The sequence below is a fragment of the Capra hircus genome, chromosome 12, assembly GCF_001704415.2.
Source record: "Capra hircus breed San Clemente chromosome 12, ASM170441v1, whole genome shotgun sequence".
In the NCBI taxonomy this organism is placed as follows: domain Eukaryota; kingdom Metazoa; phylum Chordata; class Mammalia; order Artiodactyla; family Bovidae; genus Capra; species Capra hircus.
Genome location: NC_030819.1, coordinates 71,765,632 through 71,781,732, shown reverse-complemented (window position 1 = coordinate 71,781,732; position 16,101 = coordinate 71,765,632). Strand labels below are relative to the sequence as shown.

At 33.2% G+C, this 16,101-nt stretch overlaps 1 protein-coding gene across 8 annotated transcripts in view; it reads right to left on the bottom strand.

Annotated features, from left to right (window-relative positions):
- Positions 1–16,101, bottom strand: part of TSC22D1 (TSC22 domain family member 1) — a 122,275-nt gene that overhangs the window by 85,514 nt on the left and 20,660 nt on the right. For 2 of the 8 annotated variants that reach the window (XM_018056770.1, XM_018056772.1), the window contains one exon: positions 6,554–7,874. The exons of 2 other annotated variants lie outside the window; for them this stretch is intronic. In XM_018056770.1, the coding sequence (XP_017912259.1) occupies positions 7,829–7,874 (46 nt within the window). In that variant the 3' untranslated portion in view covers positions 6,554–7,828. Of the gene's footprint in view, positions 1–3,823; positions 5,548–6,400; positions 7,875–16,101 lie in introns of those variants that run through there. 4 more of the 8 variants (XM_018056769.1, XM_018056768.1, XR_001918960.1 and 1 more) reach the window with 4 other exon arrangements.

Here is a 16,101-nt window from a genome sequence, read left to right as displayed (position 1 = left end):
GAAGATCAAACCAGTCAATCCTAAAGGAAATCAACCCTGAACATCCACTGGAAGGACTGATGCTGAAGCTCCAATACTTTGACCACCTGAAGCAAAAAGCAAGGAAAAGATGTTGATGTTGGGAAAGACAGAGGGCAAAAGAAGGGGGCAGCAGAGGATGAGATGGCTAGATATCATAACTGACTCAATGGACCTGAGTTTGAGCAAACTGGGAGATAGTGGAGGAGAGGTGGGGGGTGCTCAGAGTCTGGGGGTGCTCAGTCCATGTGGTCGCAAAGAGTTAGACAAGACTTAGCGACTGAACAACAATAAAAACTATTTAATACAGAATTTATAGCTCTGTGAGTCAGAATTAAGCAAGCAATAACTGAAATGAAGATTACTTTTTTGATTGCTTTCTCAAGGTCTTGGCTTGACTTTGAGTCATTTTCTTTTCCACTGAACTGCACATGTTAGTCTGTAAGAGACTACTGCCCTGATTTTTTTAAACAAAATTTGCATATCAATATGAAACTCTTTTGTCCAAGAGAATCTCATAAAATTAAGCACCTGACTGGATAAATACGTAAGGATAAACAAAGTAGTATGAGTGTCACAAGGTCAAACAGAGGCTGAGCACACCTGTACTGTGTTGTGTCACACAATAAGAAAAATATACTGAAGCATGTTCAGAGATCTGAAGAACTCTTAAGGACTTCAAAACCATGCTACCTAAGAGCAAGAAATGGAGGCATGCTTAACCTGTAGGAAAACAAACAAACAAACAAACAAACTGCGTTTGAAATTGATGCAGTATAAGAGCCATCTTAAATCACCTGCAGGCTATGGTATTTGAAGGGAATCAGACTTGCTCGATGTTCCCAGAACTGGGACTAACATGAGGCAGCAATAAAGTACAGGATAAGTATAGATCTTGGAGCCTTCAAGAGACTCAAACCCTACAGTAGACCTTTAATAAACTATGTGATATTAGAAATACGTGTGATATTCTCAGACATCAATTAATCTTGTACGTAAGATGAAGGTTCTAACTTGGCTAATTCCCAAGGTAATCTTCAAATAAAAAATGACATGGAAGCATATTCTGGATCAGCTTCTTACCATCAGAGCATCCTGAACATGGAATGAGCTATCTCACTGAAGTCATGAGTGCTACTACTAGTTCATAGCAACACGATCATGTGCTCTGTATAAAGGAAAAAGCACAACAGATAGCACAGTATTTTAAGTAAAAGCCAAATATCCACAAGCTGGTATTCTTATAAAAAGAATTAAAATGATAGGATGGAAGAGTATTATTTTTATGTTGCCATCTACTAATTATAATAATGTAATTTTAGGGAAAAAAAATCCTAAGTCATATTTCTAGCTCATCTGTACTGAATATTACATTTTCCTTTGTTTCTAGATATACTGAATATTATGCTAACTTTTGATTCTTTGAACCCACTTAATATACCTTATGGGATAACCTTATAAATATCTTGTCTGAACAATTCTGTATATACTAGCCAACAATATTATTTCTTAAAGACTCCTCTGAGTTACAGTGAAAGTGAATGTTTATAAAACTCAAATTCTCAAACCAAAGTTAAAATTACTCAGTACAGCTACAGTTTTCTACATTTTAGGTTTATGTAATAAAAATAGGCATACACAACCAACAACCAGGGAATAACCTGTACTCAACTTTCCATGTATAGTATTTTAACAGTGCTCAGCACATAAGAAATACTAAATTAAGTATGGATCATAAACATTAAGAGAACAAGGGTAGGAGATGCTTGGAATACAGTAGGCCAGGTACAGAGAGTACAATGTAGATAGATGTTCCTAAATTCACTCCAAACAAATTGGTGGTTTATCCATTGCTCTTCTCTCAGGCAAATTTAAAGCAAAATTCTTTCCCTAACTCTACATCTGTCTGAAAATCCAAGGAAATCTGTTGTAGGTCACTTTATCATCAGATATTACACTGAAAATATTTTGAACATTTTCTACCTACATGCCATACCTTACCTCTTGAGTAGAGATCACTTTGATCACAATTCCTGAAAACTCCGATGCACACTTCAAAGTTCCCTAGCATTTTTTTTTTTTTTACTGCAGTAATCTGATTACCTTAGATGTACATTTAAGTGGGGAAAACCTTTAAAGAGCACCTATGTGCTTATTTTGAAAATACAAACCTTTCACATTTCAAGACTAAGCTAATGTGAACTTTTTTAAATGGGAAATTAAAATATCTGAATTTTTAAAATCAAGAAATTGCTTAGGACACCTAGGCACTGACATTTTGCTCAAGTGTTTCAATACAGCAAAATCAAGAAAGATTTATGGATATATTTACAATAAGCTACAAGGTCAGTACTTGTAGTCACACTTCTTATTGACATTTATCTTCTTTAAAACAGAAGTTATTAAAATAAACTTTCTTTACTCAAATAAAACTATTTTATTTTATAGTTAGCCCTATAAATCATAGTGAAACAATAAACCTAGTTCTTATACCTCAAACATAAAGCCACGTTCAATATTCATAAACATTTTTATTTTGAAGCTACTGATAGTGTAGGGAAGAGTTCATGTAATGAAAATTATTTTTAAAATTCTCATTTCACCACTATTTTTACAATATGTCTGAAATTTCTAGTGTAATGCTTTTATTTAACACTCCCTGCCCTACATCTTTTAAATACACATAGTTAAGTCTTCTAAATTCTTTTGTACTCAAGGAAATATAGCCTCCCATCTTCCATAGAAATACATTTTGTCTGTGAATCTTTCAATAGCTTTAATTCTAAAAACAAAATTTTATCCACAGTATTTTTACTCATCTTTTCCAAATTACTAGACTAATAAAGCCAAGAATTTTAGCTCCTCTCCCATACCCTAACTACAGTAGCTACTCTAAATCATAATTTCCTTTTATAATTCTTTTTTTCAGAGTATAATTTCTTTAGAGAGCCAAATTAGGTCATTTTAATCCACAAGTTGTCATTAACTAAACTTATTTGTCACCTAGGAACCCACCATAAAGTTTTTTAAGTTTGGCAGTCTGCTTACAAATTTTCATCAATCCAAAAGGGAAATCTCCTCTTGTTTCTAGCAGACTCTTCATAGAAAAGTAAATTGTTCTAATGGCTCTAACTAAGTTTATGTAGATATAAAGACAAGAATCATAAAAACCAAATTTTATCCTTTCCCATGTTCTCTTGATAAAAGAAAAGAAACTCTGTAAGTTAAGATTTTCCCTTCTACAACTACTTGTTCAAGTAGAACACCAAAATGTAAAATACCTTCTTCTCCTATTAACAGTATCCACTAATAGAATAGTTCTCCAATAAGTCATTATTCTCAAATATTCTTTTTCTGACTTGAAGAACTGTCTTCTGTATGCAATTTTCTAAGGGTCTATGTTTAGCAAGATCTCACTTTAAAAGACTTGAGCGTATTACTCCTGATATTTCCAATATTAACTCAAGAGTTTTAATGGTTTGCAAAATCAATATACGAAAATGGCATTTAAAAAAATCCAATTCTGGAAACAAAGCTAAGGTGAAGCTAATCAGTAAAGTGCAAAAACAAGACTAAATAGATCATCTATTTCCTTAATTTGGCACTGTGTGACCCAATGAAAAGTCATTTTAATTCAACAGTTTAAATCATTTTTTTCTCAAAAAAGTTTAAGACATACAAGGATATATATTCAGAAATACTTAGAGGAAGACACATAAAATTAAAATACATTTTAAAATACTGTTATAGTTTCCATTTTCTACTCCTGAAAGAAAAATAAGCCATTTATCAGTAAGTGCATTTGTTTCATGGAGAAAATATTTATTAGTTTTTCAAATGATCACATAATACAAATGTTACACAATTGGTCATTCTAGAAAAAATTAGCTTATATTAATATTCATAAAATAAACACTGAAAAATATAGGACTGCATATTGTGACATGAAATATTTTAAAATCTGAAAGAAAATGAATCAAAATAAAAGTTTAAACAAATCAGTTCACATTAATATACATGAAGTTTCACTTTTAAAAAGCTTTCAGTGGCATGAGATGAATAGAAATGCACTTACATTTCTTTTGCACACTTTAAGGAACAAAGCTAAAATTTAATCAAAGCATGAGATGAATGGGATTAAGAGACTAAATCATTTCTCTTCAAAACTGAAAAAGGCCATAAACTGGCCTTCAGGTCCCTGAGTTCTTTCTAAAATGTTGAGTAGTTGTTTTTTAATTTATATGTGTTTGTAAAAACTATCTTATTAACTTTTAACAAAAGCAAATCAAGAGTAAAAAGTTATAATCGTTTATGGGAATTCAGAGCTCTCCTGGGAAATTTTAGCTCAAACTGATCTTTTAAACTTACTTTTAAGTACCATATATACAAAAGTTTATGTATAATTAATGAGGGGAAAACGGGTCCCACACATAGCCAACAAAGACTAAAGGCCAGGTTATAACCTAGCAAGTGTGGTTTCTAAAGCCTCTTAAGATTCCTAAAACAGTTAGATGCTTCCACAGTGTTATCTCTAGAATTTCTATTCTTAAAAGTTTAAACCAAATAAACTGGCAGCATCGCGTAACTTTAAAAAACCTCTAGAGTAGCTTTCAACTGACTAGTTTAATAGATACTAAAAAGAGAAATAAAACATTTTGATAGCTACTGCCATCAATTTATCAAATCCATAGTTTGGATAACTTTCTTGCAACACTTAATTCACACACAGAGGCTTATTCTACTACTACTACTTGCCTTTGCTCTATAAAATACCTCTTTGTTTCAGTATCATTCAACTTTAGAATGCCTGCAAACGCAGAATAATACCTCAAGTTTAACAGGTATTTACTTTGAAAGACTTAACTTAGAAGGTGCCTCTACTTCTACACTGGAATCTGTTGATTGGACAAGAATAAGGCTCAAGGCTAGAAAAAGATAAACCAAAAAAGTACATTCTAATATTAAAAGTAATTTAGGAATAATTAAGATTTTCACCCTTTACTTCCTAGTTCTTTTCAGTGTTGGGCAACAAAAGGCAAGTTTCATTAAGTTTTCTGGGTCTCTGAGACTACCAAAAAATCTGCCTGCTTCATTAGGGTGATTTTCAATCCCACAAATCTTTTAAGTGAAACAGATAGAGAGCTATTTTTTTAAAGAAAGGAGTCTCTCATGCTTCCTCTAGTTCAGTCTTCTGAATAGAAAGGAATAGTTTCACGGTCATGTAAAGTTCCAATCTGAAAAAATTACGTCATTATTTGAGCCTTTCCATTTCCAGATCAAGAGTACACCAGAGAAAATCTCAAAGTTTATCAATGACAAGATCAGGTGGCTCTCTCATCCTTGTGTCTTCTAGATATAGTGCATGGCTCCGTTCACCACTGCCTTCCAAACTGCAGTTGCTGCATGTGTGACAGATATCGTCCATGAAGGCTCTGCTAGAGTTCCTTTGGCTGAAGGAGGATGTTTACCAGTTGAAAGAAATCTGGGCAATTAGAGAACAAATAAACCGGTCTCCCATTATCAAGATACCTGGAGTCACAGAAGGAATCCACCAAGGAAAAAATGAAAACTTGCCAAAGGCACCAAAGTTCACGTTCTACCCACTATAGATGATAAGAACTTCCTGAAATCAAATCCTACCCTTGGCATCAAAGATACTAACAGAAAACTGTATTAATGCCATGGGGAAAATCTAGGACAAGGTTCTTTTGCCACAAATAACATTATTCCTAGGGACTGGAAAACTACTTGTGAGTATACTTAACAAAGCTTTCAGGGATAGTATCTCCTGAAACATATTCATTTGTTTGTATCGTATTAAAGAATGAAGCCTAGATTTGACAGTAAAACCATAATGGTACTATCATTGCATCTTGTTAAAGATCTACCTGATATGAAGTCCTAAAGTTCAACATAGGAAAACAGACCAAAAAGTTCTCACTAATAGGGTAGGATAACACCTGGACATCAGATGTGTATATCAGGAAAATTCAGATGTCCAGTTTGCCCAAAGACAAAATACAGAAACTTCTTAAATAGTGGAATATAAAAGAACACTGAGAAGTACACTACTACCAGTAAAGGTTAAAATGGGCCAATATTTCCCTTTAAAAATTCCTGTGGACTACACAGGCATTCACCAAATCAGTGCCCCCAAATCAGCCACTGCTTTAATTATCTGGAGAGAAAATTAAATACATCTTAAGTCTCTTTTCCGAAAGGGCACTAGTTAGCATTCTTAGAAAAACAAACAGATTGCAGCCCCACTTGGTTCTTCTATGAACCCAGGGAGTAAACAACAGAATTATATGGGCAATGGAAGAACACTCCAGTCTATAAATAAACCCAAGTAAATAATGGAAAGCACCCACTTGTTTATTACCCTTTCCCAACTCTCTCCAGAAGCTGGATATTCTGCCTCCAAAGGTTCAGTGGAGAAAGTGGACCCCTGACGTCAAAAGCTCTCCGTGGTCTTGGCTGTATCTGTGGTTCTAGGATCACTCCTTGCACCTCTGGTAGGAGAGAAGCACTGAAATAGAGAGCTGAATATAGATTTAAGAAAAAACTCTTATTAAGAAATTACATTCTCTGGTCATTGAGCTTGTAATGACTTATCCTCAGGACAAAAAGGGGCTGCCTCTGGGCACACGTTCTTCCGTGCCTTCTTAATTTGAATTTTAGAAGCCTTTCACCAGGAATGATTAATTCCTCAGTAACTACTAAGAAGGGAACTAGCTTGGTCTAAGTCATAACACAGGGTGTGACAAACCACTCAATGTCAAGTGGAAGACCAAATACAAAAATGATAAATTAGGGCTGGTAAACAAGATCATAAGTGTCTTAAAGGGACAGGCAAAGGCACTTGACCTCAGATATATTAAAGGAGGAGTCCCAATTAATTCTGCTGTCAAAGAGAAGACGATGGATTGAAAAGCAGAAATAGAATAATCAAGCATATTAACAGGAATACCACTAAACCTTGGGAATTGCCTTAAGAAGCGGAATTTGTTCTCAGTTTTTTAATTCTTCAGTAATTTAAAGAATTAATCAGACTACAGTCCCTTATTATAGCAGTATAAAAATAAACCTGAATTTTATCAAGCTATGCCTACTGTCACTGAAAAAGATTTATTCTTCAAGCACTCATCCTTTAAAGTGGGAGGGCAGAATAGTGGACATAGGCAATACGGACTAGAAGTCCTTTTCAAACATATGATCATTTGGTTTGGGGTCAAGAAGGACCAGGAACTAATCATTAATGGCTTCAATGCAGAAATTAAAGTAGTTAAGATATACCCAAATAATAGATGATGATAAAGATACTGGAAAATAGTTCACTTTATTATAGAAATAAGGTGAACAAGAGAAGGAAGTTCAAAGCACATAGTATCTGATCAAGGAAAAGCTGAAAGGAGAATAAGATAGGCAGATATATAATATTTAAAGTTAGAGGGACTGCAGGATAAATTTTAACAGTGGAAAACAGATCAATTGTATTTTGTGGTACAGAGTGATACATCCCTATTAAATTTCAGATCTTATTCTAAATAGAAAGGTGCTGTATGCTCCTGCTGTATGGAACATGAGCAGTCACTGTCCGACTTCAGGGACATGTTGTATTTAGGGATAAATTAAGAAAAAGTGCTATCAAATAATTTCTCTCACTCTCACCCCAACTGGTCATCACAACGGTTCCTTACCTGGTAGTGGAACGAGGACTGCGCTCTCTTGTTCTCTATCAATCAACTCACAAAGGTTATAGGTTCAGGACTAAGAAGGTAGCAACCAACCAAAGTTAGTTTTAATGCCTTCACTTCCTTCTGGCTCTGCCGGCCAGTTTGGAAAAATGCCAACAGCTGAAAAGGAATGGTTATTCCATTACCTAACAACAATTAGAGTAAAAAAAATTTTTTTTAAGCCTGAAGATGAAGGAATGAGGTAATAACCCTTTGGTACCTTAGGAATATATTCAATTCTGTACAAGTGAGAAATAAAAATGGTTCGGATTTAGAAAACCTATAAATTTAACCATCAAATCTATAATTTCCAAAATTTAAAGAAATGAAAAAAGAAGTAAAAGGAAGTCAAGGGAGTGAAACTGTCATCTAACAAGATATCAAATAAATAACTACAATAGTATTTTATGAGTTTATGTGGCAGCTATCTTTTCATTTCAAATTTCCAACAGACTTTAAATCCCAGGGTCTTTAAACAGTATTTTACAGTAAAATCACATTTGGAGGAATGTGAGGGATAACAAGAGGAAAAGAGCACCAAAAGAAAAGATCTGAATATTCAGTCTCTCAAAAAAACAAAATCTAAATAGGTATTTTCAAAGGTCAAAAATCACAAATAGATTAACAAAGTATTCCACAGCTGGAGTTCTTAAGGAGTGGCTCTTTAACAGATGAGAAAGGCTTAAAACTGATACATCAGAGGTATCTCATTTGTTTACAGTGGACCTATACCGTGGAAACAGGTATGACAAAATCACTTTTTAAATTATTAAACAATCAGCCTCTACCCTTTTCTAATCAATTTTCTTGACAAGTTATTTTTCATATCTAATAATATTTCAATATTAATCATGAAAATTTAAAGACTCCCAAATGAATGAGAGCTAAGTAAAACTTAACTAAGATACAGTTTAAAATATATTCAGAAACTATAAAGATATGATTTTCCAAATTTCTTAGTTTTTCTTCATTTTATAAATACTAATCAGTAGTATAGCAATATACCTGATCGAAGATACATGCAAAAAGGAAGCATTCCATTATGGAAAAAATTTACCCAGGGAATTCCATTATGGAAAAAAATTACTCAATTCTAAATTTAAATTTAGAAGCCCACTTCACTTTGAAAATGAGAAACAACTCCCAAGAAATCATTATCTTGCTCAGATTAATAATGGTCTAAATTTACAGTTTCTCCTTAAGTAGGAACTCCAAATCCTTGAATTACCAGGCCCCACAGAATATATAAATTAAAAAGGCAACAAACTTAGATTTAAAACCACCCAATATCCTTAGGTTAAGTTATAGGGTAAGTTAAATAAGAGAGCTGGCTGGAGAAATAGATCCACTTATGAAATTCTCCTAAGTCAGATTACTTTCAAGATATCACCTCTCTATTTTGCTTAAAGTATGCCAAAACTTGTGGATTCAACATATTCATACTCAAAAATGAACTAAACAGATTTCCTTAAATAGGAATTATTTGAATCACTGAGAACTGTATCTCTCTTGCTTCAGGAATTAATTTATGAAGACTATGGATTGATAATCACTTACACAGAAAAATGTAAAGGCACTTTCAAAATGAGACCATTATTCAAACAAGAAAGAATAGCCTTTGCAAGACTACTACTGATTGAGGCTCACAAGAAAGACACAGTAGGACCTAACCTAATTCTGTTTTAATAGACAGCATTCTTCAATGTGATGTTTCAAGAGGGAAAAAAGAAATTACTCCGCTTCAGGATTTACAGTTCAACCAGTAAAGAAATTCCAAACCAAAGCTAAGAAAATCAGCAATGCTGAAATGTCACAAAAGAACTCAAACAAGGAGGCAGAAGGTCTATTCATCTATCATTTTAGTATTTTCCATTATTAAAGTTTAAAGATTCTTACTAAATATTAAGTTACATTCAAATTGGAAACAACCTAAGTATTTTATATATAAATACTACTCTTAAGAAACTCTCCTGAAATGTACAGACTATTTGCAATATTTGTTCTCAATACTAAATTACTAAATAAGCATATAATATTTATTAGGTCTAACCATTTCTAATATCAATGAAAAGAGAGAAAGATTCACCAAATCATTTTTAAGCAATGAAATAGAAGGTAACACATTTCTACAAACACTATGATTTCTATTCTCTTGTGTCATAGAAGACTAATTTAAGTCTAAATTATAAATTTACAGATAATTCATAAAACAAAACATCTAAGAGTCACATGGTGGCTCAGATGATAAAGCGTCTACCTACAATGCGGGAGACACGGGTTCGATCCCTGGGTTGGGAAGATCCCCTGGAGAAGGAAATGGCAACACACTCCAGTACTCTTGCCTGGAAAATCCCATGGACAGAGGAGCCTGGTAGGCTACAGTCCATGGGGTCGCAAAGAGTCGGACATGACTGAGCGACTTCACTTTCACTCTAAACTGGGAACGTAACACAGAAATATCTTCTTCTTTTTTCATTTATTCTTACTAGTTCTAAGGCATTTCTGGAAAGACTAAGAATTTCCCACAAATCCCTTCACATGTCCAAATCAGGCCCAACTGGCATTAAGAAGAAAATGAAAGAACATCTTTAAGAGAAGCAGTGAGTCTTTGCAACTCCAGCCCCTATACACACTTGAGTTAAATAAATTCAGTCAAGGTTTTATAAATGAATGAAGCCCACTGGTCAAAAAACAAAAAAGTTAAGGAGAACTCTGTCAAGCAGCTGATGTCTAAAGTTAGGCTTTTTTATCCTAAAGGGAATAAAAATCATCATAAGTATTAGTTTCATGGATTCTCTTTTTTTTTCTTTTTTTTGCGGGGGGGGGGGGGTGTCCATCAGCTTCTAGGGTTAATTTCTACATATGATCAATCACCTGAAACTTCACAGGTATTATCCTGAGGTGACACAAATTTTACCTAAATTATAAGACCCATTATAAATTTTCTAATGTTCTTTTCCAGACCAAAATTAGTAAGAAAACAAACTGGATATTGCCAAAACATCCAATTTCACTTTTAAATTTTAAAAAGTGAGAGATCTTGTCAAAAAGGCAGATAGACAGACAAAGCCCAGCTTCCTAAGAATTAGTTAGCCACAGTATTGTGTTGTATCTGGAGGAAAAGGCGGTATCCCCCATCCAAGTACTAATGATGCCTGACCCTGCTTAGCTTCCGAGAAAAGGTTATAGCTAAACCACAACCCTGTATATATTATCAAAGGGGATACACCTTACAAATACTAAAATAAGGAAGAAAGCCTGGAAATTGAGGAACATAGAGCATGGAAAGCAATAACCTAACAGAGAAGAAAATATAATGAGAAAGAAACCTATTAGATTATTTTAAGAATCTAACCAAATTCCAAGATTTATTTTATTTTATTTTTTTCTTCATCCTTTTGGAAAAGATACTAATCCCAAAATTTGGGGCTCAAGTTACTCTATTTTTAGGTTTAAATATCAAGTATTTGTCAAAAGAGAGAAAAGCAATAGCTAATCCAACTGTGTCTTCAGGTTCTACTAGCTATAAGATAGGGAAGTAAAAAAGGTAAAAAAAAAAAAAAAAAAAGAAAAGAAAATGTGCAATATATTTTTAGAGCAGTTAATGCACTATAGAATGAAAGATAAAAGGCAATCCTAAAACTATGTATCAACTATAAAAAAAGTCAAATTCAGAGTCAAACTGCATTTAAAAAGGCAACTTCAGGGTCAAGACAACTAAACACAGAAACATTTAAATTTACCACTGCCTCCTTTAAATAAAAAAGGCTTCTATATTTCAAAAAAAGAAAACCTTAGTGAAAGTAATTTTATGTTAAAATTAATGGAAATATGATGAGAAACAATATTGACACAGTATTAAAATATCTCCCACAAGACACTTATTATTTACATCAGAAAAAAGTAAATTAATAGTGTAGAAACCTGACAGACACTTCCTTAGCCAAATTAACTTTTATCACCACCAGTAACAGGACAAATCGGTACCACGTACCTCCTGATACAATGTACTGATAAGGACATAACATCACTTCGGTGGAATCTTTTCCAAAAATGTTTAATTCTCAATCTGATTATGAAAGAACATCAGACACACAAGTTAAAAAATAGTCTAACTAACCAGTACTCTTCAAAAATGTCACGGTTACAAAAGGCAAAGAGAATGAAGAACAAGCCCAGACTGAAGAAGATTAAACAGACATGACAATTAAACACACTGTGAAATTCTAGATAGGATCCTGGACCAAAACAAGGTCATTTAATGGACTATGATCAAAATGCAAATAAACTTACAGATGGTTAGTATTAACTCCTGATGTCTACATTTGTTCTACAAATATGAGCAAAAGCTGGGTGAATTCTATGTACTATTTCTGCAACTTTTGGTAGACCTAAGTTTGTTTTAAATAAAATTTAAAAATATAAAATAAAACAAAAGGTTCTGAATAATTTGACATAAAGTGCACTCCAATCTTTCTTTAAAAACTAACTCTAGTAGAAATAACAGCATTAATGTTCTGTACTAACATCAGAATACTAATCAGATAGTGATAGTCTTGCTTATGCTTTTTAATTTTTTTGATAAACAGTTCTATAGAGAGAACTCGGATTTGGAAGAAATCAGAGATTAAAAAAAATCTTCTACAAACAGAGAAACTGAATTATGTTTGTGTTAAACTAGCATGGAAATGAACTTTGGACTAAAGCAAGCATACAGGAGTAATTGGCTAAAAAACAAAAAGTCTTCAGATTTTGAATTACTACACGGGAATTTTTATTCCTCCATAATAAAAAATGCAAGGAATAAAAATTTGTGCTCATTTTCTTTAAAATTTCCATAAGAAAGTATAGTGCCATAAATATCCCTCTTACAATTTTTTTTCCTAAAAATCAAATTACAAAATTCTCATAAACCTTCACTTAAAAAATCAGTTACAAGTAAATATTCGTAACCTGTTTGTTTTTTTAACACTTATGGAGAGCTTAGTATACAGCAATATAGTACGCATTTTATACATATGGCCTCACTCAACCTCACAACTCAATGACATATAATACAATCATCACAAGTTTACTGAGAAGAAACTAAGGCACAAAGCAGTAAAGTTAACGCATCTAAGATCACAAATCTAGTTAGTTGGAGACTAGGAAACAGAGAACCAATTTGTCTCCAAGATCCTGAGTTTTAACTAATTTTATACTTTTCCAAATTATATTACTTTGATTACCAATATTTGTTTTTAAAATACTTGGAATGTGATAAAATGCTAGAATAAATGCTTTAAGTAGAACTGAAATTTTCTCCTATATGTTTTGCCATTTCTACCAACCCAGGAAAGTCTGCCAAGGCAAAAAGACTTAGAAATAAAGTATAGCAAAACTCAGTATCAGCACCATAAATAACCTAGAAACAGATGTTTCTACAGAACCTAAAAGGCCTATATCTAAAATCTGTTGAAATGGTAATTCAAAATTCTTCTCATCTTTAAAGGATCTCCAAAAAAGCAAGATGCAGAATTTTAATTTCTAGTTTATGTGTCACATGTATCTATTAACCTGCCTAACAAATATATAAGACAGCCTCTTAAATGTATAAAAATCTCATTAAAAGTTCAATGAGTTTAATTATCTTAATGTACTTTAAACATTATATTTAAGTCAATAAATATAAACATTAAATTAATAAACATTATATTAAGTCATCACTTATGAGCAATGTAAGAATAATGATCTAGCAGTAACAATTGGATTTTATTCTCTACTAATTCAGAGCTCAATTCTGCTACTTAGAGAACAGTCTTTCGTTTGTTAGCGTATATAATATTTTGTATGGCTGTTGTAGCTGTCCTAAATTTTAATGTATTTTAAAAATTATTTACAGATGGCTTTCATTATTTCTACTCAAATTCTTCTGTATATAAAAACAAGATCAAAGGAAGGTCATTCCCTTCCTCATTCCAATGAAATCTAATAAAAATCAATATAATATCTAATTGTGAGTATGATATGAGAAGCACTCAGTAGTTTATACAAGAACAAGATGCTTTCAAATTCCTTATCAACAAAGCGAGGAAGGTTTTTTAAAAGACTGGAGAATTATTTAATTATAAATAACACCTTTAATCTACTCTTATATAACTTGTCTGGCCATTGAGCCTGCAGTGACAGAAAGGAGTCATAGATGGTATCCTGAACTTCCAGGTTCATATCAGTCAGTAAACGATCAGAAATTAAGAAAGCCCAAGTTTGCCAAATACTCATGAGGCATTCAATACCTACACAGTAATGAAACTACAAACCAGGAAAATAAAGAATGCCCAACCTGATATGCTATACTAAATTTATATTCTGGGAAAAAAAAAAACAAACATTAATCCAGATATTTTACCAACCATTCACAGCTTTCACAGACAATCCTACTTTTCAAACATTTTAGAAATAAGATTTTATAGTCACGATCCAGGTCGTGAAAATGAAAATACTGCCAGAAAAGAAAATGGTGAAATGTTATGAAAGGAAAAGAACATCATTACCATCAAATCAACTTTAGAAATGTGATTTGACATAAAAGAGATACATGAAGTTTAGTTAATACCATGTGGGTTATCCATACAACTTTCTAAGTGAAAGTGAAGTCTCTCAGTTGTGTCTGACTCTTAGTGACCCCATGGACTGCAGCCCACCAGGCTCCTCCATCCATGGGATTTTCCAGCCAAGAGTACTGGAGTGGGGTGCCATTGCCTTCTCCAACAAGTTTCTAAAGGCCACCACAAATCTTGGATGAAGGCCTTGTAAGTGCCACTATTACCACAACTCAAGTTTTCAGTTTAGTCAGTGAGAAAACAACAAATGTGAATATAACTTCAAGAAATAAAATTCTTATATACCCCTTCACATGTTTAAATAAGGCACTTCTTTAAGTTTTATTCAGAATACCAGATTATAGTGTTTGAGTTGGAAAATCTTTTTCTATTCCTCCTTCAAAACTTGAATCAAGTCTGATAAATACAGACAGTACTTTAAAAATTCTGACTTCCTGCTGTTTTATGGTGGTCTATCATCAAAGTTATTCCCAAAAAAGCCAGAAAATACCTCAATCTACCAACACATCTTCAGGAACATCTCCAATATCCATTCTTTTCACCTCTTTGATAAATCTTTTAGTCTCCAAAAGACTTTCATTATTCTCAGAATTTGACATCTTTTTTTGGTACTACTTATTCCATTGCTGAAATAAATGGTTAACACATGAAATAGATAAATGGGAGTGCAAATGTCTATTGGGTCCTTTACTTTGTTAGCAATGTCAAGTTTTAACTCTAAAACCTAAGAAAAACAAAGTAAAGTAAGTAAAATGTCCTATGTTTTACTAACTGAAGCACAGAACAAATTCTGATTAGCGTCCCTATCTCTGAGTTCATGGAGTTAACTAGTTTTCTCTCTCCTATTACAGATTTCCCCTAGGAATATGCTAACTCATATGAGGCCCATCCTTAAGGTCTGCAAACCATTTACAACGACAGGGCCAATTAAATGAGGCTGCAAACATGTCAGCCTGTACTTTTCACAATATGTTCTTAAACTTCTGCCAGATGGTATATATACTTGGTATATACTTTCACATGACAACAATTATACTTTTATTTCTAATATAAATCAAATACTTAAGAGAAAACAAGGTGGTATAGCAGAAAAAGAACCGCTCACATAGAATAAATGAAGGGACGGGATGCACTTGAAGCCTGCCATCACTTAGCTATACGACCCAGAATATTCCTCACATGTAAAATGAAACAGATCAACATTTCCCAAAGTATGTTCCAAAAAACACAGGGTCTACAAGACACTAATAGGTGCTATATGTTCAAATGAGTCGGAGTCAAGAAATAAAACTGTCTTCCTTCTGCAGAATCTCTGTCTTCAATAAATTAAAATACAACGTCAGTCTCCAAGACGTATACAACAAAAAGCATTCTCCCCCAAATTCCAGGGCTCTAGAACATTTTTCTTTTTACTTGAAGAACCAGCATTCCCAAAACATTAGTTTTGAAACTTTTAAACTAGATTTCAAAATCCAGTTCAATGAATCTCTGAAATTTAGAAACCAGGTACTGACTCATTATCTTATTTAAAATAAACTGATTAATTCCATTCATTCTAAGCAGATAAGTCTTCAGTTCCATATGGGACTGAGTATGGAACAGATGGTCTTCAGGACGTTACGCCCGTCTAAAACAATCTTACAGCGAAAAAGTTTCAGAACCATTTCATTAGGGAAATGGTTTCATTTTTGGAGTATCAACAATCTGCCGCATGACACTACATTCCTTCTACATATTCCCTGCCC